Source organism: Sorex fumeus, unplaced genomic scaffold (genome assembly GCF_029834395.1).
Source record: "Sorex fumeus unplaced genomic scaffold, SorFum_2.1 ptg000201l, whole genome shotgun sequence".
Lineage (NCBI taxonomy): Eukaryota > Metazoa > Chordata > Mammalia > Eulipotyphla > Soricidae > Sorex > Sorex fumeus.
Genome location: NW_026606258.1, coordinates 335242 through 363163, shown reverse-complemented (window position 1 = coordinate 363163; position 27922 = coordinate 335242). Strand labels below are relative to the sequence as shown.

Here is a 27922-nt window from a genome sequence, read left to right as displayed (position 1 = left end):
CTGCTGGGCAGCTGGTGGGCGACGCTGCAGAGACCTGCAGGGCACTTCACGGGGCTCAAGGGGGCAGGCGTGGCGGGGAGGGGGGGGCGTCACCTGCCCAGTCCCTCCCCCCAGCACACCGCCCTTGGGTGCAAGGGAGAGCGGCATCGCCTATAAAGCCACCCACCCCTCCCTCGGCACCCCTCTCTCCTTGGGTCTCCGAGGGGCCAGCTGTGGGGGCACGGGGGGGGGGTGGGACACTTCCGGTCCACCTGCGTCCCTCCCTGCAGGGGTCAGCAGCATCCTAAGTGGGGGCGCCCCGGTACACACAGCGCCCGCCCCCTCCCCAAGGCCCCCCGCACCCCGCACTCCCAGCAAGCCCCGGCAGTGCCCGCTGGTCCACCCCTGGGCGATGCAGCTTCTAGAACTTTCCACCAGGTTGCTCCCGGCCTGCCCCACCCCTTACCCCACCCCCGCGGTCTCCCTGGCGTCAGAAGGTGAAGGCGTAGACCACCCCGACCACCACGATGTTGCCCAGCGTGGCGATGACGGCGATCCACAGGAGCACGGCGTCGTGCGAGGAGCGGCCAGGGTCATCGGCCCCCGGGGTGGGCGCCGCTGGCACGTGGTTGGAGGCGGCGAAGAGCGGGTACTCGGCGCTGAAGTCCTCGTTGGACGAGTCCATGAAGGCGCCCCCCATCATGGGCAGCTGCGGGAGAGGGCGACAGTCAGCGGGGCGGCCGGGCTGGGCCCCTCCGGGGACAGGGACGCGACACTGTGGCTGTTCTTGGCTTCTCAGTGGAATGGAAATGCCACAACAGTGTGTGCTGATCATAACCAGTAACGCAAGACGGAGGGTGGGGGAGATTGTCGGCCAGAGAGGCAGGGGGAGGGTCGGGATGGGGGCACTGGGGACCCTGGTGGTGGGAGATGATCTATCATTGCAGGACTGAAACTCAATCGGAAAAGCTGTGTAACTGTATCTCACGGTGATTTGCTGGAGCGCGCCCAGTACCATCTCCATTTTTTTGAGACTTGTTGTTACTGTGTTTGGCATATCGAATACATCACCGGGAGCTTGCCAGGCTCTGCCATGCGGGCGACATACTCTCGGTAGCTTGCCGGGCTCTCCGAGAGGGGCAGAGGAATCGAACTCGGGTCAGCCATGTCAGCCACGTGCAAGGCAAACGCCCTACCCACTGTGCTATCATGAAAAATAAAAATGATAAATAATAATAATTAAATTAAATGAACGTACTGAATTAAAAAGGGCTGGAGCCATAGCACAGTGGGTACAGCATTTGCCTTGCACGCAGCCGACCCTGGTTTGATTCCTCTGCTCCTCTCAGAGAGCCCCGCGAGCTACCAAGAGTATTTTGCCAGCACTGCAAAGCCTGGCGAGCTACCTGAGACGTATTCAATATGCCAAACACAGTAACAAGAAGTCTCACAATTTGTTGGGAGACGTTACTGGTGCCTGCTCGAGCAAAACGGATGAACAACGGGAGGACAGTACTACAGTGCAGTGCTACTGAATTAAAAAAAAAAAAAGGTAATGAGGCATTCATGCCCAATTCAATCAGCTTAATCAATGGCTGAATAAATAGCAGTACTCCTACATTAAAAAAAAAATTCACTTTTTGGGTTCTGTTGGGGAGCCACCCACAGCGAGGCTCAGGGTTACTCCTAGCACTGTACTCAGGAATATCTCTGACGGGGCCGGGCCAGGGAGCGAACCCTGATGGGTCACAGTCAGGGCAAGAGCGAGGCCCACTGGCCCTCTCGACCCAGCCCTCCTGCTGCTTTGGGGATCATGGGTAAGCAGGTCTTACTTGTCCCCAGAGGGTTGTGATGGGGGACGGTCCCTCCCCTTCCTCCAGCTGCCCCGGGAGGCACAGATTTTAATCTTTGCGAACTCAGCTTCCCTGCATTGGAGCGGTGCAGGGACTCGTCTGAGGGTGCTCCCAGGCCCTGTGTGGTGCAGCTATGTGCAAGGGAGCGCCAGGACCCTGCTACCGTTCTCCTGCCTCAGAACTAGGTAGACCACCCCACACAGCACTCCTTTCTTCTGGGGCAAGGAGAGCTATGCCAGTGTGCGTGTGTGTGTGTGTCTGAGTATGTGTGTATGTGTTGTGTCCATGCATATCTGCATGTGTGTCTGTGTGTATGTCTAAGTGCGTGTCTGAATATCTGAGTGTATCTGTGCGTACCTGAGTGTGTATGTGTGTCTGTGTGTGTCTGTGTTGTGTGTGGGCATATCTGTGTGCGGGTGTATGTGTGTCTGTGTGTGTCTGTGTCTGCGTATGTCTGTGAGTATCTGAGTGTGTGTATCTGTGTGTCTATGTGTGTGTCTGAGTGTGTGTGTCTGTGTGTCCACAGTCGGCCTGGCTGTGGCCTGCCCCTAAAGCCCAGGCCTGCCATGGTGGCCCGCCCCACACACACTCAGTCTTCCTTCAATCTTCCTCCAGCAAGTCCGGAGGTCAAAGTCCAAGGTCAATCTTTGGCTATTGGCTCCTGAGGTCTCTCTCCAAGCTTGGAGACAGCCGTCTTTTCTGTCCGCACACGGTCCTCTCCTTGGGCCCAAAGGTGTTTCAATTCCTCCTCTCAGGAGGACAAACTGGACTAGGCTTATGTGTGTCATGACCTTACTGCCAGCCCCTAACTCCCGGCATCTCACAGCGTGATGTTCAGAAGACGCCACAGTTTAGCAGGCCGACACTCTACTCTAGGGGAGGGACAAGGACGTCACCAAGGACAGGCCAGAAGAGTCTTCAACAGCCTCGGGTGCGGGGAGAGGGCGGCGGGGGGGGGGGGGGGGGGGGGAGGGGGAGGGGAGAGAGAGAGAGACAGACAGAGACAGAGAGACAGAGAGAAAGGGAGACAGAGGGAGACAGAGAGACACAGACAGAGACACAGAGACACAGACAGAGACACAGACAGACAAAGAGAGACAGAGAGAGACAAAGAGAAGAAAAGTACCTGCCATGGAGGCTGACTTGGGGGTAGGAGAGAAACTGGACGGGGACTGGTGAAAATTAGCGGTGGAAAATGTGCACGGGAGAAGGGATGGGTGTTGGACATCGTACGGCTGAAACCAGACCATGAACATCTCTGTAACTGTGTGCCTCACTGTGATTCAAAGACAAAAGGGAGAGCCTTCCACAGCGGCTCCTGGCATTGCGGGCCCGCACCCAGCCTCCAGCCAGCACACACGTTCTTCTCGTCTGTGACAGTGATCAAGACAGGCCACATCCTGGGCCTTTCCTGAGAGCACCGAGAGGGAGCACAGCCTGTTCTCCACCCCCGTGGAGTCCAGAACAGACAGGTATTGGAGAAGCTCTCCTCAGCACCAGAAGATAGCTGCACACTTCAAGATAACCCAGGGAGGGCGCCCAAGTCTCAGATGAACAGAGAAAATACCCCCAAAATACCCCACATGTGAAGACAGTTACCAAGAATGACAAGAAGTGACGGGGGCCGTGGGAGGCGGCAGTGACACTATACATCTCACCACACACCTGAACGTAATTGTCACCATGTTGCCCGAACTCAAAGAAAAACTTGAAAAAGGAAAATGAGACTTAGTGATGCAGTGGCGTCAGCCGGGTCTGATGGGGAATTTGCAGCCCCCAATGTTTTTATTAAAAAAGGGACATTTCATCAGTCATGTTGACCTTAAAAAAAAAAAAAACAGGGGAGGGTGAAATGACACCTGAAGCAAAGTGAAGGATGGAAATAATAAAGGTACAATCCAAGTAGAACCATTCCAACAAGAAATAATAGAGAAATCATTTTCCCGAGCTGTTATTAGCACTGCCCTGGGAACCACACGGTCCTGCCAACTCCTACCCCGGAGGTCACTCTCGGCTGAACCGGAAGAGACCCCCGCACCCCACGCACCAGTCCCTAGAACTGACGCTCTCTATTGCATTGTCCATCTATTGTCTATTGCATTGTCACATTATATTGTAGGTAACTGCATTGTGATATATGGGCTACCTCGGGCTGGAGTGATAGCACAGCGGTAGGGCGTTTGCCTTGCACGCAGCCAGCCTGGCCGAGCCGGGTTCGATTCCTCCGCCCCTCTCGGAGAGCCTGGCAAGCTACCGAGAGTATCTCACCTGCTCAGCAGGGCAGTCTGGCAAGCTCCCCGTGACGTATTCAATATGCCAAACACAGTCACAACAAGTCTCAAAATGGAGACATTACTGGGCCCGCTCGAGCAAATCAATGAACAACGGGAGGTTTGTTGTTTGGGCTACCTCAATGCTCACATTACAGCCAGGGACTAACACAGATCGCTATGCCCCATGTTCTTATTAGCTGTGTTCTAACTGCAGTCTATTCCATGGGACAAACATTTTTGTTGTATTTCACTATAATTATCCGTGTACTAATATAGCATGGTAGCACTGTAGCACGGTCCTCCCGTTGTTCATCAATTTGCTCGAGCGGGCCCAGTAATGTCTCCATCATGAGACTTGTTGCTACTGTGTTTGGCATATCAAATACATCACGGGGAGCTTGCCAGGCTCTGCCGTGCGGGCGAGATACTCTCGGTAGCTTTCCGGACTCTCAGAGAGGGGCGGAGGAATCGAACTCGGATCAGCCATGTTGGCTGCGTGCAAGGCAAACGCCCTACCGCTGTGCTATGGCTCCAGTCTGCTATAGCATGGTATGTTACATTGTATCACAGCCATGGACGAGCCTTACCATAGTACAGAGCATCATAGTTTGCTACTTTACATGATATTAGAGTTTAGAACTAATTTTATGTCCCCCCTTTTTTGGCTTTTTGGGTCACACCCGGCGATGCACAGAGGTTACTCCTGACTCTATACTCAGGAATTACTCCCCATGGTGCTCGGGGGACCATATGGGATGCTGGGAATCGAACTCGGGTTGGCCATGTGCAAGGCAAACGTCCTTCCCACTGTGCTATCGCTCCAGCCCTGTCCCCATGTATTATACTCAGTTGCGTGATTAGTTCTGAACTCTTCAAGAAAGCGTTCGAGTCTTCTTTCTCCTTGACCTGAGGCATTCGGCTTGGCACTTGGTACACGGACCCAGAGTAAACACTCTGGATAAAAACAAGCCTGCTCATGCCTTGCTGAGGCCGAGTTCGTCCATCCCCAACTGTCCCTTACAAACCAGGTTCTGCACGCTGGTTCCAGACATCTCTGGGCCCACACAGAACTGCGGGAAATAAGGATGTTTTCTCAAAGCCCAAAAGAAAACGTTGTAGAATTAAGAGGGAAAACCCCAGTTCACCCCTTGGCAACCGTTGCCATAGAAACTCAGCTGCAGCGATCAGAGTGTAGCAGCTGATTATCAATAAGGAAGGGACACTTGCCTGCAGCCAGGTGGGGGTCAGAAACGCAGGCTATTCCCCCTTTCCACGGGAGTCTTCGGGTTGCTGAGGAGACACGGCGGGCTGAGTCTGAGAAGCAGCACTGAACCTCCACCTGGCTGCGTCCCTGGGGGTCCGTGTGTCGGGGGCTCCTGCATATAGGGGGTCTCTGCATGCTGGGGTCTCCTGAGTGTGGGGGATCTCTGTGTGTCAGGGGTCTCTGTGTGTTAGGGGTTTCCTGCATGTTGGGGGTTTCCTACGTGTTGGGGGTTTCCTGCGTGTTGGGGGTCTCTCCATATTGGGGGCTCTGCATATAGGGTGTCTCTGCGTGTTGGGGTCTCCTGCATGTTAAGGGTCTCTGTATGTTGGGTGGTCTCTGCGTGTTGGGCGTCTCTGTGTGTCGGGGGTCTCTGTGTGTTGGGGGTTTCCTGCGTGTTGGGAGTCTCTGAGTGTCGGTGGATCTTGCATATAGGGGGTCTCTGTGTGTTGGGGTCTCCTGCATGTTGGGGGTCTCTATGTTGTAGGATCTCTGCATGTTGGGGTCTCTGTGTGTTAGGGGTTTACTGCGTGTTGGGTTTCTCTGCGTGTTGGGGGCTTCCTGTGTGTTGGGGGTCTCTCCATATTGGGGGCTCCTGCATATAGGGGGTCTCTGCGTGTTGGGGTCTCCTGTATGTTTGGGGTCTCTATATATTGGGTTGTCTCTGCGTGTTGGGGGTCTCTGTGTGTTGGGGGTTTCCTGCGTGTTGGGAGTCTCTGAGTGTCAGTGGATTCTGCATAGAGGGGGTCTCTGTGTGTTGGGGTCTCCTGCATGTTGGGGGTCTCTGCATGTTGTAGGGTCTCTGCATGTTGGGGTCTCTGTGTGTTGGGGGTTTCCTGAGTGTCAGGGATCTCTGTGTGTTAATGGATCCTGCGTATAGGGGGTTTGTCCGTGTTAGGGGTCTCTGAGTGTGGGGGTCTCTCCGTGTTGGGGGTCTCTCCACATTGGAGGCTCCTGCATATAGGGGGTCTCTGCGTGTTGGAGTCTCCTGCATGTTGGGGGTCTCTGTGTGTTGGGTGGTCTCTGCATGTTGGGAGTCTCTGAGTGTTGGTGGATCCTGCATATAGGGGGTCTCTGTGTGTTGGGGGTCTCTCCATATTGGAGGCTCCTGCATATAGGGGGTCTCTGCATGTTGGGGGTCCCTGCATCTTGGGGGTTTCTTGTGTGTTGGGGGTCTCTGCTTGTCGGTGAATCCTGCATATAGGGGGTCTCCTGCGAGTTGGGGGTCTCTGCATGTTGGGGTGCCACAGCCCGTGCTACTCTGCCCGGAGAAGCCCATGTCAGCCTCACGGGGACCAGCAGTTGAGCAGGAACCAAGGTGGAGATTTCCAGCCTCCCTCGGGGACCAGCCCACAGGGGGCAGCCCAGGTCCGTCACGTTTGTCTCGGGGAGTCCAGGGCCTGGTGGTGGAGTGGCTCAGTAGCAGACACAACTGAAGCGGCGACCCCAGGCGGGTCTGTGTCCCCTGATCCTCCCAAATGCCCTGCATGAGGCAGAGTCACATCTGGGGTGTCAGGGGGACACGTGTTATCCCCACTGCCTACTCACTCACTGGCCAACCATACACTGACCGCACACTGTGCTGGCCCGGGCGCTGGGGGAAAGACCAGGAGATGCTGGTTTTTCAAAGAAAATGGGAGAGAGAGTTGCGGGGAGAGGGGAGACAGACAGAGAGAGGGAGAGGGAAAGAGAGAGGGAAAGAGAAGGGGAGAGAAAGAGGAGAGAAAGAGGAGAGAGACAGAGACGGAGAGGGAGAGAGAGAGGGAGAGAAGGGGAAGAGAAAGAGAGAGGGAGAGAGAAAGAGAGGGAGAAAAAAGGAGAGAGAGACATGGACAGAGACAGAGAGAGGGACAACAGAGGCAGAACAGAGGGTCATCCGAAGGACGGGACAGCTACTAACCTGGGGTTCCCCCCAATGACAAAGCCAATGACCCAATGACCAAAAGAAAATTACAATGAAAGAGCAGATTCCACGGGGGTGACGTGGGGACCCCCAAGGAAAGGAGCAGAGGTTCTTCTGCAGGAGACTCCTTTACACAGCAGAGACTGAGGGTCTGGAGAGAGGCCCGGTAAGGCACCTGCCCGGGTCTGACCTCCAGCACAGCGCCTGCTCCCCTGGGCACTGACTCCAGTGACCCCTGAAGATGGAGCCAGGACACGCCAAGTCACACTGCCAGGTGTGAACCAACCCTCCTGCACCCCCCAGGGTTTCCTTGGAAGATACATTTAGACACAAACACTCTCCCTCTCCTCACCCTAAGCCCCCTGGTGGACTGGGCGCCCCCACTAGCCCTGGCTACTTCTTCCTGCCAAACACACCAAAGGAGTCAACTTATTTATTTCCTTTCTGGTGGGCAGTTGGGGGCCATAGTCAACTGTGTTCAGGGGTGCAGGAGAGAATTAACAGACAGCAGGGAAATGCCCAAGGAAGAGGCAAACTCCACGGGGACCCTCCTGAGTGGAGACATTGGGATGTGGTATATGTCTGGTCTGACCCACTGCCCTGCATGACGTGGCTGGATCTGTGCCCTTTCTACCTCACTCTACCCAGCTGTAACGTGGTCAGACCCCAGAGCTGCTATTGCTGGAGGCCCACACGGAACAACCTGAACTGAACACGGGGCCGCGCACACAACCTCTCAGCCACCCCCACACTGCAAGCAGTAGGCCCAGTGGGCGGTGCTTGAGGAAGCATTTTCCCACTTTAAAACTGTGACTGTTCGAAGTGACATCTGCACTTGTTTGTTCATTGCAGCACTCTTTACAATAGCCAGAATCTGGAAAAAACCTGAGTGCCCGAGAACAGAGGACTGGTTAAAGAAACTTTGGTACATCTACACAATGGAGTACTATGTAGCTGTTAGAAAAGATGAAGTCATGAAATTTACATACAAGTGGTACTACATGGAAAGCATCATGCAAAGCGAAATGAGTCGGAAAAAGAGGGATAGATATAGAAAGATTGCATTCATCTGGGGGACATAAAGTAACAAAATAGATTAACACCCAAGAATAGCCTAGATAAATACCAGGAGGTTTACTCCATGGCTTGGAGGCCGGCCACACATGCTAGGGGAAAAGGCAGCTCAGATAGAGAAGGGAACACCAAGTAAAGGGTGTTGGGAGGATCCTCCCAGGATGGGAGAAGCATGCTGAAAGTAGACTATGGACCAAACATGATTGCCGCTCAATGTCTCTTTTGCAAACCACAGCACCCCAAAGGAGAGAGAGAACAAAAGGAAATGCCCTGCCACAGAGGCAGGGTGGGATGGGGGGATGGGGGTTGGAGGGACACTGGGATCTGTGGTGGTGGAAAATGGGCACTGGTGGAGGGATGGGTACTTGATCATTGTACAACTGAAACCCAAGCACAAAAATTTGTAAGTCTACAACTGTTCCTCTTGGTTTGTCACTAATAAAAATTTAAAAAAATATATAAAGATAATCTTCCAAAGATTAAAAAAAAGAACTGTGACTATTGACACACAGATGAATCTCGGACCTGAGCAACTTGAGACAGAGATGGCCCTGGACTTTGCAAAAGGCCTTCTCCGCTGGGCTGCTCCAGATGGGGGCGGGTGTTATCCCTCCACTGGCCCTCTAAGAGCCCCAGAGGGCTCCATTTTCTAGAAGCCAGCAAGAAGCATCAGGTACGAGTTAGTGATGATGGAAAATCCCAAGTCTCTTAGGACAGGGGAGGAGTGGGCCCTCCTTCCCCCCACCCCATGGGACACCGAGATGATGTCACATCCACCCACCATCTACTTAAGCTTCCACGTGGCCACCATCCAGAGACACACAGATGAATCTTGGACCTGCAGCGATTTCTTCAGACCTTAATTATTAAAAACTTAGAATTCCTTGCCATTATATTATATCCATAATAAGCAAAACAAAACACGTTGTCTAGCATTGCATTTTCGGCAGGCATGAGGGGGTGGTAGCCCTGGTCTTGAAATATCAAAGGTAACTAAAGTAGAGAAAGAATATTTTGCAAATTGCCTGCCACACAGGCAGGGGGAGGTTGGGATGGGGGGGAGGGGGAATCTGGGGATTTGGGTGGTGGAAGGGATGGGTTTTTGACCGTATAATCAAAGTTCAAATATGAGACTTTTGTTACTGTACCTCACGGTGAATTAATAACAAATTTTCAAAAATAAAACTGTGGGGCTGGAGCGATAGCACAGTGGGTAGGCATTAGCCTTGCACGTGGCCTACCCAGGTTTGATCCACAGCATCCCATATGGTCCCCCGAGCACCGGCAGGAGTAATTCTGCACAGTGCAGAGCCAGGAGTAACCCCTGAGCATTGCTGGGTATGACCCAAAAAGCAAAATAAATAAAAAAATAAATTTTTTAAAAAAAAACTGTGACTGTTGGGGCCAGAGAGATAGTACAGCGGCTGGGGCACTTGCCTTGCATGCGGCCGATCCAGGTTCGATCCCTGGCATCCCCTATGGTCCCCTGAGACCGCCGGGAAAAATTCCTGAGCACAGAGCCAGGAGTAACCCCTGAGCACTGCCAGGTGTGGCCCCCAAACTAAAAACAACCCCCAAACCCCCAAACCCGTGACTGTTCTGCCGTGAGCCTCTTGCACCTGTGAACGTCTAAGCTCAGTGCTGTCTGGTTCGTGTCACAAATATGCACTGAGCAGGCAGGTTGGGGGGCCGGGGGACACCTGTGAAGCCCCTTATCAGATGGCACCAGAGTCCTGCAGTGCAGCTGGGGGTGCCGGGAGGAAGGTGAGGGCAGTGGTGTCCCCGGCCCAGCAGAAGGAGTGAGAGCAGGAAGCCCACAGCCACCTGCTTCAAGGAATTCCAAGGCACTGAGCCAAGTGCACACAGCTGGGTGTCAGCACCCCAGACCCAGGTCTGCCTCCTGGCTGCAGAATCCACTCCACAGAGTGGGGGGCTCCGGGGAGGGGCTCTGGGGAGAGGGGACCTTGGCAGAGAGCAAATGCGAGTTGTGAGGAGAGCTCGCTCTGGGTGGGAGCACGGGGTGGGGGTGGTTAGTGTGGGAGACGGGGATCAGAACCGGCCTTGAAGGAGGCAGGGGACACCAGGAGCGGGGCCGTCCCAGTGGGCTGGAGTCGGAAGACAGGGAGAGGAGGAAAGTCAGTCCCGGGGTTGGGGTCACTGCTGGGAACCCCCAGGAGAAGACCCCTCTCGCAGGCTTGAGGAAGTGGAGCCAGGAGCCACAGGGTGAGTGGCACCCCTAAGGGCTAGCGAGGAGATGGCCTGAGAGCTTGGGGATGGGTATTTCCCAGATAGGAACTGCCATCTCCCTGAATGATGGTCACACCCAGCAGGTGACACCCGACAGGTAAGCTGAACACAGGGAGGGTGACTCGGGTGCCCCACTGCTGCCTCAGCCCCCCTCTGCGGCATGTGTGACTCGGGGCTGGGGTGGGGACAGGGACATGAAGAGCACTTTCCCGGTCATAAAGTTTCCCCCACGAGCTGTACTCAGGGGTCCCGGGCCTGCCAGGGCTCTGCGGGTCCGGGGTGCCGCATGTGAACCACTGCTGGACCGGCAAAGCTGTGGGCACTCACGCACAGCCACCGCCCCTCAGGTTCAGACCCTCAGGCGGACTCCAGGTGACAAGCTGCTCAGGGACCTGGTGGGGTGGGTCCAAGCTGGGTCCGCAGGGCTAGAACCCAGTGGGACCCCCGCCTGGGACATGCCCCCCTCAAGGCGGCTGCTCCCTTTCTCCACCAGTCAGCCGTTCCATCAAGCCTGCCCCCAGAAGCTTTCCTTCTTCTCAGATTTCAGTTACAAATGAATGGAATTAATGGTTATAAAAATATGTACACACTCAGGGGCTGGAGCTATAGTATAGTGGGGAGGGCACTTGCCTTGTACATGCCTGACCCCGGTTCGATCCCCGGAACCCTACAGGGTCCCTCTGCACTCAGCAGTAATTCCTGAGTACAGAGTCAGGTGTAAGAGCCTGAGCATCACCAGACATGGCCTGCGAACACACACACACACACACACACACACACACACACACACACGCCCCTAGCCTGCGAACACACACACACGCGCGCCCCTAGCCTGCGAACACACACACACACACACACACGCCCCTAGTCTGTGAACACACACACACGCCCCTAGCCTGCGAACACACACACACACACACACACACACACACACACACACACACACACACCCCTAATGTAACCCTGGTCTCATATTCACCACAGATTTAACCTAAGACCCCGTATGCCATGGTTGGGGGACTGAGTCTGGGGTCTCCTCACTCTCCTTCAGACACAAAGGACACTTGGGAATGACATTAACATTCATGTCAAAAATAAGTGAAGTGGGTTGCCCCCCACAAGCGGCTCTCTGGCACGGCCATGGGCCCAGAGGCACACAAACCAATCTCGGAACTATGCAGCTTTTGGCAGAAATCCCTCCAGACTTAATTAGTAAAATATCAGAAATCCAAAACTGCAAGGCCGCATCATATGGTCTTCATAACCAGCAATGGAAAAGAAATTATTTCCCAATGCCTTTTCAGCAGGTCTGAGTGTTGGGGGGGAAATTCCAAATAATAATGGTGCATCTTTTGTCAAAATGATGAGTGTAATCAAAGTAGAGAGAGAGAGTTAAGTGGAAATCATCTGCCTCACAGGCATCGGGAGGGTTGGGATGGGGGGTACATTGGGGTTCTTGGTGGTGGAAAATAGGCACTGGTGAAGGGATGGGTGTTTGGTCATTGTATGACTGAGACTTAAACCGGAAAGCTTTGCAACTTTTCTCACGGTGATTTAATAAATAAATTTAAAAAATAAGTGAAGTGGCCAGAGAGACAGGATGGGGGAGGGCCTGGTCTTGCACCAGCAGCCGACCTGGGTTCCATCCCCAGGATCCCATATGGTCCCCTGAGCCCCGTCAGGAGTAATTTTAAGCACAGAGCCACGTGTGGCCCCCAAACCAAATAATGATGGTGAGAGAAAGTGTCAAGGAACGTAAAATTCTCTGCTGCATAGAAGTTTGTGACTATCAGGCACCCAGGCCGCTCCGTTCTCATCTGTTTACATGAAGCGCCTTGTTCAAGTGTGGCCAGAAAGGCAGCTGGCTTGGGTTTGCAGAAATATGAATTACACAGCAGGGAAGACCAAGGAAGGGCAGTGATGCGGGTTCCTTCAGGATTTCAGGGTGTCGGGCTGAGGCCGTAAGTCCTTTGGGCTCTCCCCTTGCTGATTCCCGTCTTGACTGTGACTGCCCCATGTCACCTTATTTTCCCAGCTCCTCCAGCTAAAAATTGACATAAAAATCGTCTTTGCAGGAGAAGCCCTAGCTCCCTGGGGGAGGAAACTCCAGCGCACCCTTCCCGCTTCCCAGCAGGGCTCTGCCTGAGTGAAGATTTGTAGAGAGGCATTTCCAGTATCGGAGATCAATTGTCACCTCTTGCTTCGCTAACATTAGCCGGCTGTTTCGGAAAAATCGCAATGTTGTTCAAGTCGATGAAAAAGAGACCCGAGGATCATTGCTGTGTTCTAAAATATTTGCAGAGCCAGTGTGCAACCTTAGAGAAATCTCTAGCAAAAAAAAAGGCAGGCGGCTTGGACCCGGAGAAATAGCACAGCAGGTAGGGCATTGACCTCGGTTCGATTCCCAGCATCCCATAGGGTTGCTGGAGCACCGCCAGGAGTAATTCCTAGGTGCAGAACCAGGAGTAACCCCTGTGCATTGCCAAGTGTGACCCAAAAAGATAAAAAAAAAAGGGAGAGGCGGCTTCTGAAGGTCCTTGGGGCATTCTGATGGGGTGGGAGGGGGACAGGTTCTTGACATGGCGGCAGTGGAGAGCTGGGGTCCTTAAGGAACATTTTCCTGAGCTTGGGGGAGTAGCTCTGCCTCCCCCTCCCCAAGACAAAAGGTGTTTTCTGTGAGTAAGCCATGTGCAGGGGAGAAAGGAAAACAGGATGAATTCCCCTGCCAACAGATGCAGAGAAACGGATGGGGTGAGAAGGTCGTGGCCAAGAGCTGCTGCAGGATTGGGGGATGGTAGGGCGGGAGGGAACAGGGATCACAGGGGTGGGGAGGCAGGCTGGGAGGGAGCACTCTGGGGACTGTGAGCTGGGAGGCAGGCTGTGTGTGTGTGTGTGAGAGAGAGGGGGTGGCGGCTCTATGCCTGGGCTCTCCAGGCTCAACTGCATCATGGGAGATGTGCTAGAAGGACCCTAGACACTTATTTCTTAGAGTATAAGGACAGCGGCAAAATCAGCCCAGGGAACAGTGTGTGGGGGAGCATCGGTGGGGGTGAGGGCAGGGCCCAGGGCAGGGCCCAGGTGAGGCCCAGGGCAGGGCTCAGGTAGGGTCATGGAGGATGCTGGAGGTGGGGGCCGGGGCAGGGCCCAGGTGGGGACCAAGTGAGGAACCGGGCACAGGTTTCGGGTGGAGAAGGGGGTGCAGGCTTCCTGGGTCCACTGTGAGGTCGCAGGGTGCTACTTTCCCAGCACAAGTTGTGACAGAGCGACTAGAATGTAAGCGGTGAAGGGACCTGGCCAGCGTCTCACTAGAACGGTCCTCACAGGCCCCTCCATCGGGCAACCCCCCCAGACACCCACCCTCAGGAAGGAGCTCCCCAAACCCTCTCGTTAACACTTTCGACACACGCGTCACCCCAAGCAAGCAGCCGGTGGGGACCGTCCTGGCCTCAGGGCCCGGGCCACAGGACAGGTCAGCGTGGGAAGCCCCCATCGGGCAACGTGACATGCAGGTGAGAGTGGCTTGACTCAGGGGGCCACACCCTGGTCCACGGGGTTCACCCTTAGCTTCAGAATAAACTCAGATGTGAAGCCGGGCAGGTTTTGGGGCCAGCGGGGATCTGCTCACCTTTCCTGGGTCAGAGAGGAGGAGAAACATGCCAGTTCCGGTTAACTTCCCACCTTGCCCTTCAGGGGCCACACCTCCTCCTGCCAGTGGTGGAAGAAGGCACCAACTTTCCCGTCCCCACCTCCTGGTGGCGACTCTCAGCGCCAGTGGCCAAGAGCCTCAAGTCTGCGCGCCCCTGCGGACAGGAGCCAAATTGCTGGAGGAAACTCTTGGGTGAGCCCAGGCTCCGTTCCTGCCCAGGGAGCACTTTCCCCAGCTCCCGGACGCCAGCGCCATTCACAAATGCCTCTTCAGACGGTGCCGCTCAGCTGCAAGGGGGCAGCGTCCCCTCCCACCCCGCCCCCATCAGGAGGATTTGAGCCAGGGCCAGGGGTGACCCCGGATCCCCTGGCACCTGCATGACAAGAAACTATGAACAGGGAGAGTGGGGTGGGTGCTACACCCAAGTGTGAGCGGAGGGAGTGGGGTAGAGGGAGAAGGAGGAGGGGAGGAGGGAGGTGAGGGGAGGGGTGGGAGCAAAGGGAGAGGAGGAGGCTTAGGGAGAAGGGGGAGGTGGGAGGGGTTTCCCTTTCCAGAGCTCAGCTCCCGACGCATGCCTCCATTCCCTAGATTCTCCATCCCGTGGAACCACCAGGGAGAATCTGGAGCTATCATGCAGAAGCCTGTCCCCACAGCGACAGGCAGCCAAGACTGGGACCCAGCCCTGGTGGGGCCAGCAGGGGCCTGTGCCCAGCCCCAGCCCTGGGGAGCTCAGGAGGAAGCCGGCCAGGGAGAGGGCCCCGGGGGTGTGCAGAGGACGCTCAGTTCCCAGCAGAGGATGGAGGAGGTAACGGGTGAGAGGAAGGCCACAAAGGCAGGAGTCTGGCGCCCTGAGGCAGAGCCTGTTCCCAAGCATTGTGAAGACCTCAGGCACCGTGGGGCACTCGGACAGCCTGGCTCTGGCTTGGGAAATAATGATGCTTTGACTGATGGGCACTGCGTTGGCTTGCCCGATCGGAAAAAGCCGGGATCCAAAGGACGAAAATATGGTCACCAAGAGCTAACTGTACCCAGAGCAAAGCTCAGAGATACTTGCAAGTACGCAAGAATACATGGTGCTCCAGACCAGAAGGCGAAGCCCACCTCGCTACTGTCGGCTGGGAAGGCTTGGCTTGTCAGGCCGCGGGGAAGCATAACCTCCTCAGAGGAAGAAAGGCCGCTCGAACTCAGGACTGGAATCTCGAAGACATTAGAACAATTTTACAGCTTCTGGCTATTGTGAATAGGGCTATGATACATCTACGCAATGGAATACTATGCAGCTGTTAGGAAAGATAAAGTCATGAAATTTGCTTATAAGTGGATGGACACAGAGAGTATCATGCTGAGTGAAATGAGTCCGAGGGAGAGGGACAGACATAGAATGACTGCACTCACTTGGGGATATACTTAAAAAAAAAACACAGTATGAAACTAATGTCCAACGGCAGTAGAAACAAGAGCCAGGAGGACTGGTCCACAGTTGGAAGCCTGCCTCAGGTGCTGGGGGAGAAGGAAGCTGGGATAGAAAAGGGACCAGTCTGGCAATGATACTTGGAAATGATCACTCTGGCTAAGAACTGCGTGCTGAAACCATAACACCCAAAAAGAGAGAGAAAGAGGGAATATGTCTGCAACAGAAGAAGGGGGTGGGAAGGGGTGGGGGTGGCGGGAGGGACACTGGGAACATTGGTGGTGGAGAATGGGCACTGGTGGAGGAATGGTTCTCTACATTGTTCGATTGAAATGTAACCACAAAAAATTAAGTCTGCAATTGCATCTCACGATGGTTCATTAAAATTAAAAAAGAACTGCATGCTGAAAGTAGGTAACGGAACAAACACGATAACCTCTTATGTATTGCAAACCATAATGCCCAAGGGGAGAGAGAGAGAGAGAGCGAGAGTGAGTGAGCGAGAGAGAGACAGAGACAGAGAGAGACAGAGAGAGAGAAGAGAAAAGTGCCTGCTATAGAGGCAGGCTCGAGGTGGGGGTAGGGTGGCAGAAGGGAAACTGGGGACATTGGTGGTGGGAAATGCACACCACTGGAGGAGAGGTGTCAGAACATCCTGTAACTGAAACCCTGTCATAAACAGTTTTACAACTGTGTGTATCTCATGGAAAAAAATGAAACAGTTGTTACAACTGTGTCTATTTTTACAAAGCTTGAAGAAATATGAAACTTGCTCTTCGAGTACCCAATTAAATTCTGAATATGGAAGAGAGTAGAAAACAGAAGGCAGAGTCAGATGAAGCTCCTAGACACGAAAACCATAAGGTCTAAGATGAAAAACACCCAAGAACAAACCGTGGATGGGTTTGTCGAATCACAGCAGATTCGACACTGCAGAAAAGATAATGGCGTCACTCTGGATGAGAACTGGGTGCTGAAAGGAAGGGAAGTGACAGGCAGGTACCCTCTCACCCACAGGATACAAACCACAGTGCCTAAAAGGAAAACAGGAAGAACACCAGTGTCTACCATAGAGGCAGGCTGGGGGAATGGGGTGTGTGTGTGCGTGTGTGTGTGCGTGTGTGTGTGTGTGTGTGTGTGTAGGGAGGGGGAACTGGGGACACTGGTGGCAGAAAGTGGACACCAGTGAAGGGACAGGTGCTCGAACATTGTATGACTGAAACTCAATCACGAATAACTTTGTAAATGTGCATTTCACTGTGATTCAGTGCATATATATTTTTTTGTTTTGCTTTTTTTGGGTCACACCCGGCGATGCACAGGGGTTACTCCTGGCTCATGCACTCAGGAATTGCTCCTGGCGGTGCTCAGGGAACCATATGGAATGCTGGGAATCGAACCCGGGTCGGCTGCACGCAAGGCAAACACCCTACCCGCTGTGCTATCGCTCCAGCCCTCAATACATATTTTTAAAAAAACTTGAGGATGTATCAATAACTATTCAAAACACTAACACAAGTTAAATGTTCTGAACACCAACTATTCAGTACATAAGTCTGTGGGCTGTGAGACGATTCAGGAGACTAGTAGAGGTGTGGAAGGAGTCCCCAAATGAACAGTCTGCAAAGAAAGAGCAATAGAAGAATCACCAAAAACACAGACTCACAGATGCGGGAAGTCCCCTCAAGTCCAAGCACAGGCTGCACGAAGAAAAGGAAGCTGCCACCCGTTGCATAAAAAGCTCACAACTAACCACGGGGACCCAGTTATAACCGTGGCCAAAGGAGCCCAAAGACCACGCCATGCAGGGAGGCAGAGAGGGGACAGGGGCTAACTTCTGGCTGGACGCTAGCCAGCGGGAAATGGTAGAGAAGTGCCTTGCAGGTCACTGAAAAACACCTTTTTCCCTCAACATTGTCTCATTATGATATTGATGACACTATGACATTGACGAAAAACTATCTTGGCTGGCACTGGATGAAGGCATTTGATGACCTGGCCTCATTTTAGGTTACCTGCATAAACTCTCAGTTTCCAAGAACCCACTTACAGTGTGATGAGAGGACTCAGTGCAAAGAGCTGGTGAGCCTGGGGCTGCTCCCCAGTGACCCCGCCAGACACTGGGATACTATGGAGGAGGACGACGTGGAGGGAAGCTTCTGCCCAGGGCCAGGAAAGGGTCTAGTGAACATTCCAGGGGGTCTAGTGAACTTTCGGCACAGTCAGAAAAAATTCAAAATCAGTGGGTGGAGTGATAGTATAGCGGGTAATGCGTTTGCCTTGCACGCAGCCAACCCGGGTTCTATTCCCAGCATCCCATATGGTCCCCTGAGCACTGCCAGTACTATGTAGCTGTACTATGTAGCTGTTAGAAAAGATTAAGTCATGAAATTTGCATACAAGTGGTACTACATGGAAAGTATCATGCTAAGCGAAATGAATCAGAAAGAGAGTGATAGACATAAAAAGATTGCATTCATCTGGGGGACATGAAGTAACAATATAGGAGATTAATACCCAAGAATAGCTGAGATCTTTCCCAGGAGGATTTCTCCATGGCTTAGAGGCCAGCCGGGCATTCTAGGGGAAAGGGAAGCTCAGATAGAGAAGGGAGCACCAAATAAAGGGTGTTGGGAGGATCCTCCCAGGATGGGAGAAGCATACTGAAAGTAGACTATAGACCAAACATGATTGCCACTCAATGCCTCTTTTGCAAACCAGAACACCCCAAAAGGAGAGAAAGAACAAAAGGGTATACCCTGCCACAGAGGCAGGGTGGGATGGGGTGATGGGGATTGGGAGAGATACTGGGACCCGTGGTGATGGAAAATGCACACTGGTGGAGGGATGGGTGTTTGATCATTGTATAATTAAAACCCAAGCACAAAAATTTGTAAATCTACAACTGTACCTCATGGTGTTTCACTAATAAAAATTAAAAAAAAATAAGCACAAAATTAAAAAAAAATCTGTTTCACTTCACTGCTCATCTACTTCTGAAATTCTTTTCTGCAAGGAAAGACAAGAACCTAGTAACCCTGCGTCTCAAGGTGGCAGAGGCAGATGGGGAGAAAGTGACCATCTCTCTCTTTGCCTTACATAAGTCATCCGTGGGGCCCACTGACTTCAAGACGAATACCCAAGCACAGTAGAAACAAGGGCCAGGAGGACTGGTTCAGGGTTGGAAGCCTGCCTCAAGGTCTGGGGGAGAGGGCAGTTGGGACAGAGAAGGGACCCCTATGACAATAATGGTTGGGAGTGATGTCTCTGAATGGGAGATGTGTACTGAAAGTGGGTCAAGGACCAAACATGATGGCCTCTCAGTATCTGTACTGCAAACCATAATGCCCAAAAGGAGAGAGAGACAGAGACAGAGAGAGACAGAGAGAGAAAGAAAGACACACACACAGAGACAGAGACACAGAGAGAGAAAGAGAGAGAAAGCTCCTGACACAGAGGCAGGAGTGAGGGGCAGGGGAAGGGGTGGTGGGAGGGAAACTGGGCATACTGGAGTGGAGAGATGTTGTGTTGGAACACTGTATGACTGATGTTGTCTTGGAACATTGTATGACTGGAAACTGGAATCCAACCACATACAGTTTTGTAATTATGTATCTCAAAGTGATTCCATTTTTTTTTTTTTTGCTTTTTTGGGTCCACACCTGGCAGATGCACAGGGATTACTCCTGGCTCTGCACTCAGGAATTACTCCTGATAGTGCTCAGGGGACTGTATGGGATGCTGGGAATCGAACTGGGTCAACTGTGTGCAAGGCAAACACCCTACCGTCTGTATTATCACTCCAGCTCAAGGTGATTCAGTTTCTCAAAAAAATAGGATTGGGGCTGGAGTGATAGCACAGCGGGTAGGGTGTTTGCCTTGCATGTGGTTAACCTGGGTTCGATTCCCAGCATCCCACATGGCCATCCCTCCAAGCATGGCCAAGAGTAATTCCTGAGTGCTTGAACCAGGAGTAACCCCTGCGCATCGCTGGGTGTGACCCAAAAAGAAAAAAAAAGTAGGAGCTGCATTTTGGGAGGAGCTCTGGCAGGAGGCAGGTCTGTGCTCTGTTAACATGAGCTTATTTAACTGGAGACCAACAGTCAAAGCACATCCATCGTCTGAGGTGACAGTGAGGAGGCGAATGAAGAGTCTGTGCCGGGATTCTCAGGCTCCTGGAGCAGGGCCGAGCTTTCTTCTCCCTTCGCCTCAGGGAACGCCCCTGCTGAAACACATTCTCTCCCACACTCTCCCAAGCAGGTCTCCTCAGAATGACAAAATATTTACACCTCTTACATGAGGACATAAAGTACAGCAAGCCCATAAAAAAAAAAAAACATTTGAGATAAGAGACAATTTGTACCTTAGGTTTTGGGGCCACTCCTGGCGGCACTCAGGGCTCACTCCTGGCTCTGCACTCAGAAATCACGCCTGGTGGGGTTCAGGGACTATATGGGGTGCCGGTGGGTGGGTGGGTCAAACCAGGGTCAGTCACACTCAAGGCAAGCGCTTACCTTAGCCACTATAGTGTCTCTCTGGCCTCGACAATTTGCATTTTTTTTTTTTGCTTTTTGGTCACACCCAGCAATGCTCAGGGGTCACTCCTGGCTCTGCACTCAGGAATTACCCCTGGCGGTGCTTGGGGGACCAAATGGGATGCCGGGGATCTAACCCAGGTCGGCCGCATGCAAGGCAAACGCCCTACCTGCTGTGCTATCACTCTGGCCTCGACAATTTGCATTTTAATGACTATTTTTGCTTTATGAGAGGGAACAGTGGCTGGCTGGGAAACCATCTAGGTGAGGATTGCTGGCTGACCAGACCTCTGTTTCCCGTTCCTACAGGCCTTCTGGAAGATTCCCCTAGGCTCTTAGTATAGCTACAACCACCTCCAGAAATCCTGGAGTCACTTCTTCACAGCACTCATAGATTTTTTTTTTAATTAAAAAATTTTTTTAAATGAATCACTGTGAGGTACAATTACAGGCTTGCGAACTTTCATGCTTATGTTACAGTCATACAATGATCGAGTACCCATCCCTTCAGCAGTGCCCATTCTCCATCATCAGTGTCCCTAGTATCCCTCCCACCACCCCCACCCTATCCATCCCACCCCACCCCACCTCTGTGGCAGGGCATTCCCTCTCTCTCTCTCTCTCTCTCTCTCTCTCTCCCCCCTTTGGGGTGTTGTGATTTGCAATGGAGGTATTAAGTGGACCTCGTGTTCAGTCTATAGTCTACTTTCAGCACGCATCTCCCATCCCGAGCGGGTCCTCCAAGCACCCTTTACTTGGTCGTCCCTTCTCTATTTGAGCTGCCTTTCCCCCCAGCACGTGAGGCCGACTTCCAAGCCATGGACAGTCCTCCTGGTACTCATCTCTTATACTTGGGTATAAGTCTCCCATTCTGTTACTTTATATTCCACAAAACTCAGAGATGTTTGTATCTTTGCACTGTAAAAAATACATGACTATTTCTGTGATTCTCTAAGGACCAGGGGTCTGAGTATGTGTGTGCGGGGCTTGGGGAGCATCTCTCTGGGCACCTCAGTCATGATTAGGCTACATGGGTTCTCACTCCACAAAGACATCCGGTCCCAGCTGCAACTGTGTCCGGCTGTGTCCGGCCCCAAGGTCAGGAATCTGAGAGGAGCAGAGGAGAAAGCCCCCTTCTCAAACTCAGGACATCAGCTGGGAGGGAGACGCAGATCTGTTCACTCCCACCCCATGCCCAGTTTTCTCCCCTCAGTAACCCTGGCACTGGTGGTCTTATCTTCTTCCCACGCGGGGTCATTAAGTCGACCCACATGCAGTGGTCGCTCAGTGGATGAAAAGGATGAAAACGCAGCCACTTCCTCTGCTCAGTCTCCTAAAAGCCCGCCCCACTACCAGTCACTAACTTATCTCCCAGACGGGACGGTTTACAAAGTCTGCTCAGGCTCCTTACACTACACACCCATGCTGTCTGGGAAGAGGAGGAGAGAGCCCATCAGATCTCAAAGTTCTGCATCTTTGCGGGAAATCGTCTCTCTAACAAAAACTCAAGGCTGGGATAGTCCTTGGGGTAAAACAAGTTCAGCTAGTGTAACACGCACAATAGTAGCACTGTCTGTGCTGTTTCACTCCTGTTGTTCGTCGATTTGCTCGAGCGGGCACCAGTAACGTCTCCATTGTGAGACTTGTTGTTACTGTTTTTGGCATAGCGAATACGCCACGGGGAGCTTGCCAGGCTCTGCCTTGCGGGCGGGATACTCTCGGTAGCTTGCCAGGCTCTCCGAGAGGGACAGAGGAATCGAACCTACCTGACCTACCCACTATGCTATCGCTCCAGCCCAAGTGTAACATGAGGGCAGCAAACGTGCGCCCAGGCAAGGAGAGAACAGGAAAGGATCTCAGTCTCAGGCTTGACTTGCAAGGGACCCGCTGACCGGCGACATGGGTATCCCTATGGTCTTCATGCACCGGGCAATTCTCCTGTGTCTACGACTGTCCTTAATGTCACTGTCCAGGACCGGGAGCCAACTGTACCGGATTAATGGCCAGTCTGTTGACTCACCTGTGGATGCTCAGGCGACCCTACAGCTTGGACAATCCTTGTGTGTTGTTTTATTTTATCTTGTGGGTTGTTTTATTATTTGGGGTCACACTTGGCTATGCTCAGGGCTTACTCCTGGCCTGGTCCTGGCAGATCTCAGGGGACCATATGGGGTGCCAAGGGTGGAACCAGGTCAGTCACATGCAAGGCAAGTGCCGTACCCGTTGTTCTATCCAGGACACCGCCACCACCCTCCCCCCCCCCCCCACCCCAGTATCGTTCTGCTTCATTCTCTGAGACCAGCCCTGGCTGTAGGGGCTGCAGAACCAGTTTGGCAGAAATCAGCATTACTTCTTGATAACGCTCTAGTGACAGCCCTTAAATCAACCCAAGGGGGAAAAAAATCCTGTATAGTCCTCTTGCTTCTCAAAGCACACCACTCAGGATCTGCCCAACCCCCGCTCTGTTTGCCATCGGGCTCCCTGGGCTGTCACTGCTCCATCTAATGTCACAAGCCTCCACCCCGAGTTTGTCAGTGTGCCTCTCCACAGCTGTGAAATCTCCCTTTACTTCCGGGACCTCTTCTCTCTCTTCTGAGAACTTGGTTCCCTCCTTAACAAAATGATCTGGCATCACTGTCTTCTCCCAAAGCTCTTTCCTGGGAAAAAAAGACAAGGACCAAGGCCCCCAAGTGTAGATGGGGATTGACCTCTCCTTTGCCCATGATGAGTCTAAGATCATGTCAGTCTGAGGACCACAGACCCTCAAAAATCTGGAGGCCAGGGCTGGAGTCATAGCACAGCGTGTTTGCCTTGCATGCAGCTGACCCGGGTTCGATTCCCAGCATCCCATATGGTCCCTTGAGCACCGCCAGGAGTTATTCCTGAGTGCAGAGCCAGGAGTAACCCCTAAGCATCACCAGGCGTAACCCAAAAAGCCATAAAATAAAATAAAATAAATCTGGAAGCCAGGAGCCAACCTCAGCTGTGCAGGGGGGAAGTGGGTCTCCCAGGAAGCCCAGCGGCTGCTCAGTGAGGCTGACAGGACCTGAGCATCCACACTGGGCAGGAACTGGTGCAGATGTGGCCAGTCTGGCCTCCCCCGGGCACAATCCCACCATCAACAGGCGCCTCCAGTCCCTGGAATCCCAACACGGGCTTCTGGAGCAGAAACTCACTCCCTGGCCAAGCCCTTCCCAAATCCTATTCCCATAAAACCAGGAAGCCTGGTAAGGGCTGGGAGTCCTGACTAACTCAAATCATCCGCCAAAAGTAACTGAAATAGTAACTGAGAACGAAACCCACCATGGTTGGTTGATTTCCTAAACATTTTTGTTTTCAAGGCCAGCTATTAAAATCCGATAGGGGCAGGCCAGGGAGTTGGATGGCAACGTGTGCGTGTGTTATCCCTGCAGGAGACCAGGGCTCAAGCTCCACCACACACACACACACACACACACACACACACACCTCAAATGAGTGAATTCAAATCCCAGCCTGCGTGCAAACATCCCGTTTTCTTCAAAAGCCAGAAGCTTGTGTCCCAGGTGTCCCTTTCAGCAGCTGCCGCTCAGGGCCTCGTTCAAACCAGGTGCCTCCTTCCCGGGTCACCCAAGGCCCCAGCTGGCGCAGCTTCACCCCATGAGGTCATACACCCTCGCCCCTGTCCCTGGCCTTAGGATCACCCCTTGCCACCTGCCCCTTGACAAAGAAATGGCGGCCTGCAGCTCAGTCGCCCCAGAAGAGCAGAGCCATCCACAGCCACCTCCCCTCCCCAGGTCCCCATCCCTGCATTCCCTCCACCTGGGACCTCCTGGCACCTGTCTACACTGCAGCTCTGCACGCCGCAAACCTGCTCAATCCCAACTCCCAGGAGCCCTCCCGCCTTCCACCTCACCACCAATCACATGGCGAGACCCACCCCTGTCCACCTCCCCCTGGGACTCCACAGGGAAACCTGGTCCAGGGGTTCCTTTCCTGAGAGGTGCAGAGGAGCCCAGTAAGACGAGATTCTGTCCCCGTCTCACAGGTGACAGGACAGGTTGGGGGGGCTTCTCTGGAAGAAGGCGGCCACTCACACCAGTCCAGCACTTTCCTCTTCAAGGGATTCAGATCTTGAGTGTTTTCCCCCAAAGCCGCTGGGTCCCAGCCCCCATCTGTGACCATCCTGCATTGGAGACAGCGAGTCTGAGGGTGCAGAGCTGAGCCAGTTTGACTTGGGTGCATCAAGCGCTGGCCGGAGAGGCCAGGGCTGCCATGTCCCTGCTGACATGAATTGGAACTTCTGCCTCCGGATGGAGCAGAGGAGAAATCCCTGTTGCTGGGCTTTTTTTTTTGTGGTTGCATTGTTGGTGATGCTTTATTTTTTCTGGTCGCACTATTGCTGTTCTAGCTCTTGGGTGCCACCTGGTGCTGGGGGCCACTCGGGGCTCCCAGCTCCAGGGCTGCTCCTGACCATCCTTTGACGATGGCACAGAGCCAGGGGAGAGCATGCACCCTGTCTGCAGGGCCAGCTCTCGGGGACCCCACCTGGCACGTACAAACGCAGGGTGACCCAACAGCTCCGACGCTAACGGGCACACCCAACGTTCAGGGAAGGGAACTCCCTCGCTGGAACAGGCTTCCAGGAACCTAACACCTAGGACAGGATGCGGTTTCACAACAGGGAGAGGCTTGCGTTGGGGGGGTTGCGGGTTGCGGAGGGTCACAGGATCTGGTTCTTCTGCTCCTTCTTCTTGATCTTTTTTTTTTTCTTTTTGGGTCACACCCAGCAATGCACAGGGGTTCCTCCTGGCTCATGCACTCTGGAATTACCTCTGGCGGTGCTCAGGGGACCATATGGGATGCTGGGAATCGAACCTGGGTTGGCCGCGTGCAAGGCAAACGCCCTACCCACTGTACTATACCTCCAGCCCATTCCCACCCCCCCCCCCTTGATGGAAACGATTTCACACCATCCGTGAAGCAGGCAGGTGCGCACGCGCAACTCCTCCCACCGAGGTGCTACGCACCCCTTATGTCCCGCCCACCATTCCAGTCTTCAGTCCACCAGGCTTGCAGACCACCTGACTCCTGTGGATCCTTCTAGAATCCCACAAGTCTCAGAGCCCATAGTCTCCGCACTGTGTACAGGCTGGCCGTGGCCTCTCTCTCTCCAGGGCCCCCACCCTGCAGCTCCTCAGCCGCGTGACTGTTCTGGGCTTCCTTCCGTCTGCCTCTGCACGGGCCCTGACCCTGGTGTCCACTGCCGCTGTCCACTGCGGGAGAAGCGTGTCCACCCACCAGACCCTGAGGAGCAGCAAAAGGAGGGGTGGGGGTGGGGAGGGCAGCGCACAGCCCAGAGGCTGGTTTCTTCCTGCTACAGTCCCCACCTGACCCATCTACCACCACCAGAAACACGCAGAGGACCTTCCCTGCCCCCGGACCTTTGCGTGCCTGACCCCTTCTTGGCCCCTTCCTGGCTGGGAACAACCCAGTTCCTCGCTTCTCCAGTGCTCCAGAAGTACCCACGAGGAAAACTTGCGCACACACCTTCATGGGGTCCCAGCACCTCCACCTGTGCTAACTCGAACATGGGCACCATTTAGCTCCCTGATGACTTAAGCTGGGATCTGGGTGTGTCGGGTGCGGGGAGCACCACTGTGGTGGGTCTCTAAGGGTCCCCAGCCCTCTGGGGACAGGCATGACAGCAAATGACCCATCAGAGCAGGACGCACATGGGAAGGATGGAGCCCGGGGGAGGGGTCAAGAGAGATGAGTCATCCCTAAGCATCTCTGCCCCATCCTCACACAGGGCTCTCTCCCCAGGGAGCAGCAGAAAGGGGGTGCCCCTGCAGGTAAGAGATGCTGACTCAGACTGGAGACCCCCTTTGCAAACCGGTGTGCCCTGATCTCCGTCATGGGAACCAGTGCCTGGTAGACTTGCAACATTCACGCTAAGAAAAGGGTACACATGCCAATGACTGATCTGACCCCTCATGGGCACTCGGACACCTCAGGATCACCCCCCCCCTTTGCTAGCACTTCTTATTTCTGTTCCTGCGGCAGCTCCAAGGCGCCATCAGTGCCCAAACATCTGCTCAGGATGGGGAGAAGAAGCTGGCGACATGACACTATAGTAAACAAAAAAACAGAAGCAGAAAAAAAAAATCCAGTGTCTGGGCTGGCTCCATGGATGGGTGCTGAGAAGTCCTATGTCTAGTTTGTCATGTTACCATGGCAACTTGCGATGCTGCAGGCAACCCCAGGGATAGCAGGGATCAATTTATCTTGTAACCATGGAGATGCCAGGGGTTCCCTGGGATGCAGGGGGGGAAAGGCAGAGGCAGGCATGATGGCTGTGTGTGCGGTTCCAGCTCCAGCTAGGAAGCTGGGGCAGCTCCTGTGTTTGGCATATGTCAACTCACTAATCTCGGGAAGTGACCGATCAGGATCCATAAATACGGAGGGGCAGCAAAGGCCCTGGGGGCCATCAGTACTTTGGAAAACTTGGTGAAGAGGCGCTCAGGAGCGGGACTCTAGCTTCCCTGCCGGGCTTAGGGGGTAGGAGGGGTCCTGCTTCCTTTCAAGCCTGCATTTGAGGACTATCCCAGACTCCTCTCGGTTTGCTTGTTACTTCGGGTGAAGTTTGGGGAGCGGGGGAGTGTCCCTGCAAAGGAACAGAGCCCGTGGGGACTCCACCAGCTCCTAACAGCCGCCCCAGTCCGGGTGGGTGCGCTGGATTCCCTGTCCTAGACCGGCCAGCAGACGGGATGTGCGGTGGACACAGACGCTGGCGGCCTCGTGGAACCGCCTTTGTCTGTCTCACAGGGGCCAGTGCCGGGAAACCTGAGGATCAGTGCGGGATCGGGACGCCCCATGCCTCCCGCCACCCCCTTCAGGGGCCAGACAACGGCAGGTCATTGGCCGTCCCGGTCGGTGTCGCGGGGTGAGTTATGGTGCCCAGACACCGAGGAGACGAGCCCAGGCTGCTCCCGCCCGCGGCTGGCTGGCACAAAGCCGTCCTCAGCGCCTTCTCCCGGGGCTGGGGCTGGGGTGGGGCTGGGGGTCTCCGCTCAAGGGGAGTGAAAGTGAAGTCGGGGCTACCTCGGGTCACCCGTAAGGGACAGATTACTCGGCGCCCCGGGAAGATGCCAAATGAGGAGGAGCGAGGCAACGACCCGGGTAGGCACCGACCGACCGGGCTCCGCCAGCTTTTGGAGAGATCCGGGACCCCCGAGGGAGAAGGGCAGGCGGGTGGGGGCAGGCGGGGAGGAGGCGGCTGGCACCGCTCCGACTGGGGACGCGCTAGGACCAGGTGGACCTTTGGGCGCCGCCCGCCCCACCCCCCCGGGCCAGCAGCCGCGCCCGCCGCCTCGGAAACGCGCACCAGGTGGGAGCTGGGCTGGAACAAAGGGCCGGACCCGGGGCGGGGGGGTGTCCCCCGGCGGGGACCACCGCCCCGCGCCCATCCCAGCGGGCAGGAAGGACCGCATCGGGGCCTCGAACCGCCCCCAAACTCGGCGGCCGGGGGGCGCGCGCGGGGGGCTGCCCTTACCTGCGCGGCCATAAAGGACAGGTCCATGGTGCTGTCGCTGTCGCCCGCGCTCCGGGCTGCTCGGCGGCAACAGCGGCGGCTCGGCTGGCGGGGGCCGCCCCGGCTGCAGCAACGCGGCGCCCCCGACCCCGCTGCGCCCGCGGCTGCTCGCTCTGCTGCCGGGCGGAGGGCCCCGAGCGCGGGGGCGGGCGGGGCGCGTGGGGGTG

The 27922-nt window shown here is 54.5% G+C and overlaps 1 protein-coding gene across 1 annotated transcript; it reads right to left on the bottom strand.

The window, feature by feature from the left end:
* Positions 1-469: 469 nt before the first annotated feature.
* On the bottom strand, positions 470-27922 carry CUNH14orf132 (chromosome unknown C14orf132 homolog). The gene is made up of 2 exons (XM_056108280.1): positions 27717-27922; positions 470-688 (listed from the first exon to the last, which is right to left on the bottom strand). Exons 1-2 carry the CDS (start codon positions 27741-27743, stop codon positions 470-472), a joined length of 246 nt encoding a protein of 81 aa, XP_055964255.1. The 5' UTR covers positions 27744-27922.

Coding starts and splice junctions, on each gene's coding strand:
- CUNH14orf132 (XM_056108280.1), bottom strand. CDS start 27,743: ATGGACCTGTCCTTTATGGCCGCGCAG. Junction 689..27,716: donor TGTCCTTTATGGCCGCGCAG/GTAAGGGCAGCC, acceptor CCTCTCCCGCAG/CTGCCCATGATGGGGGGCGC.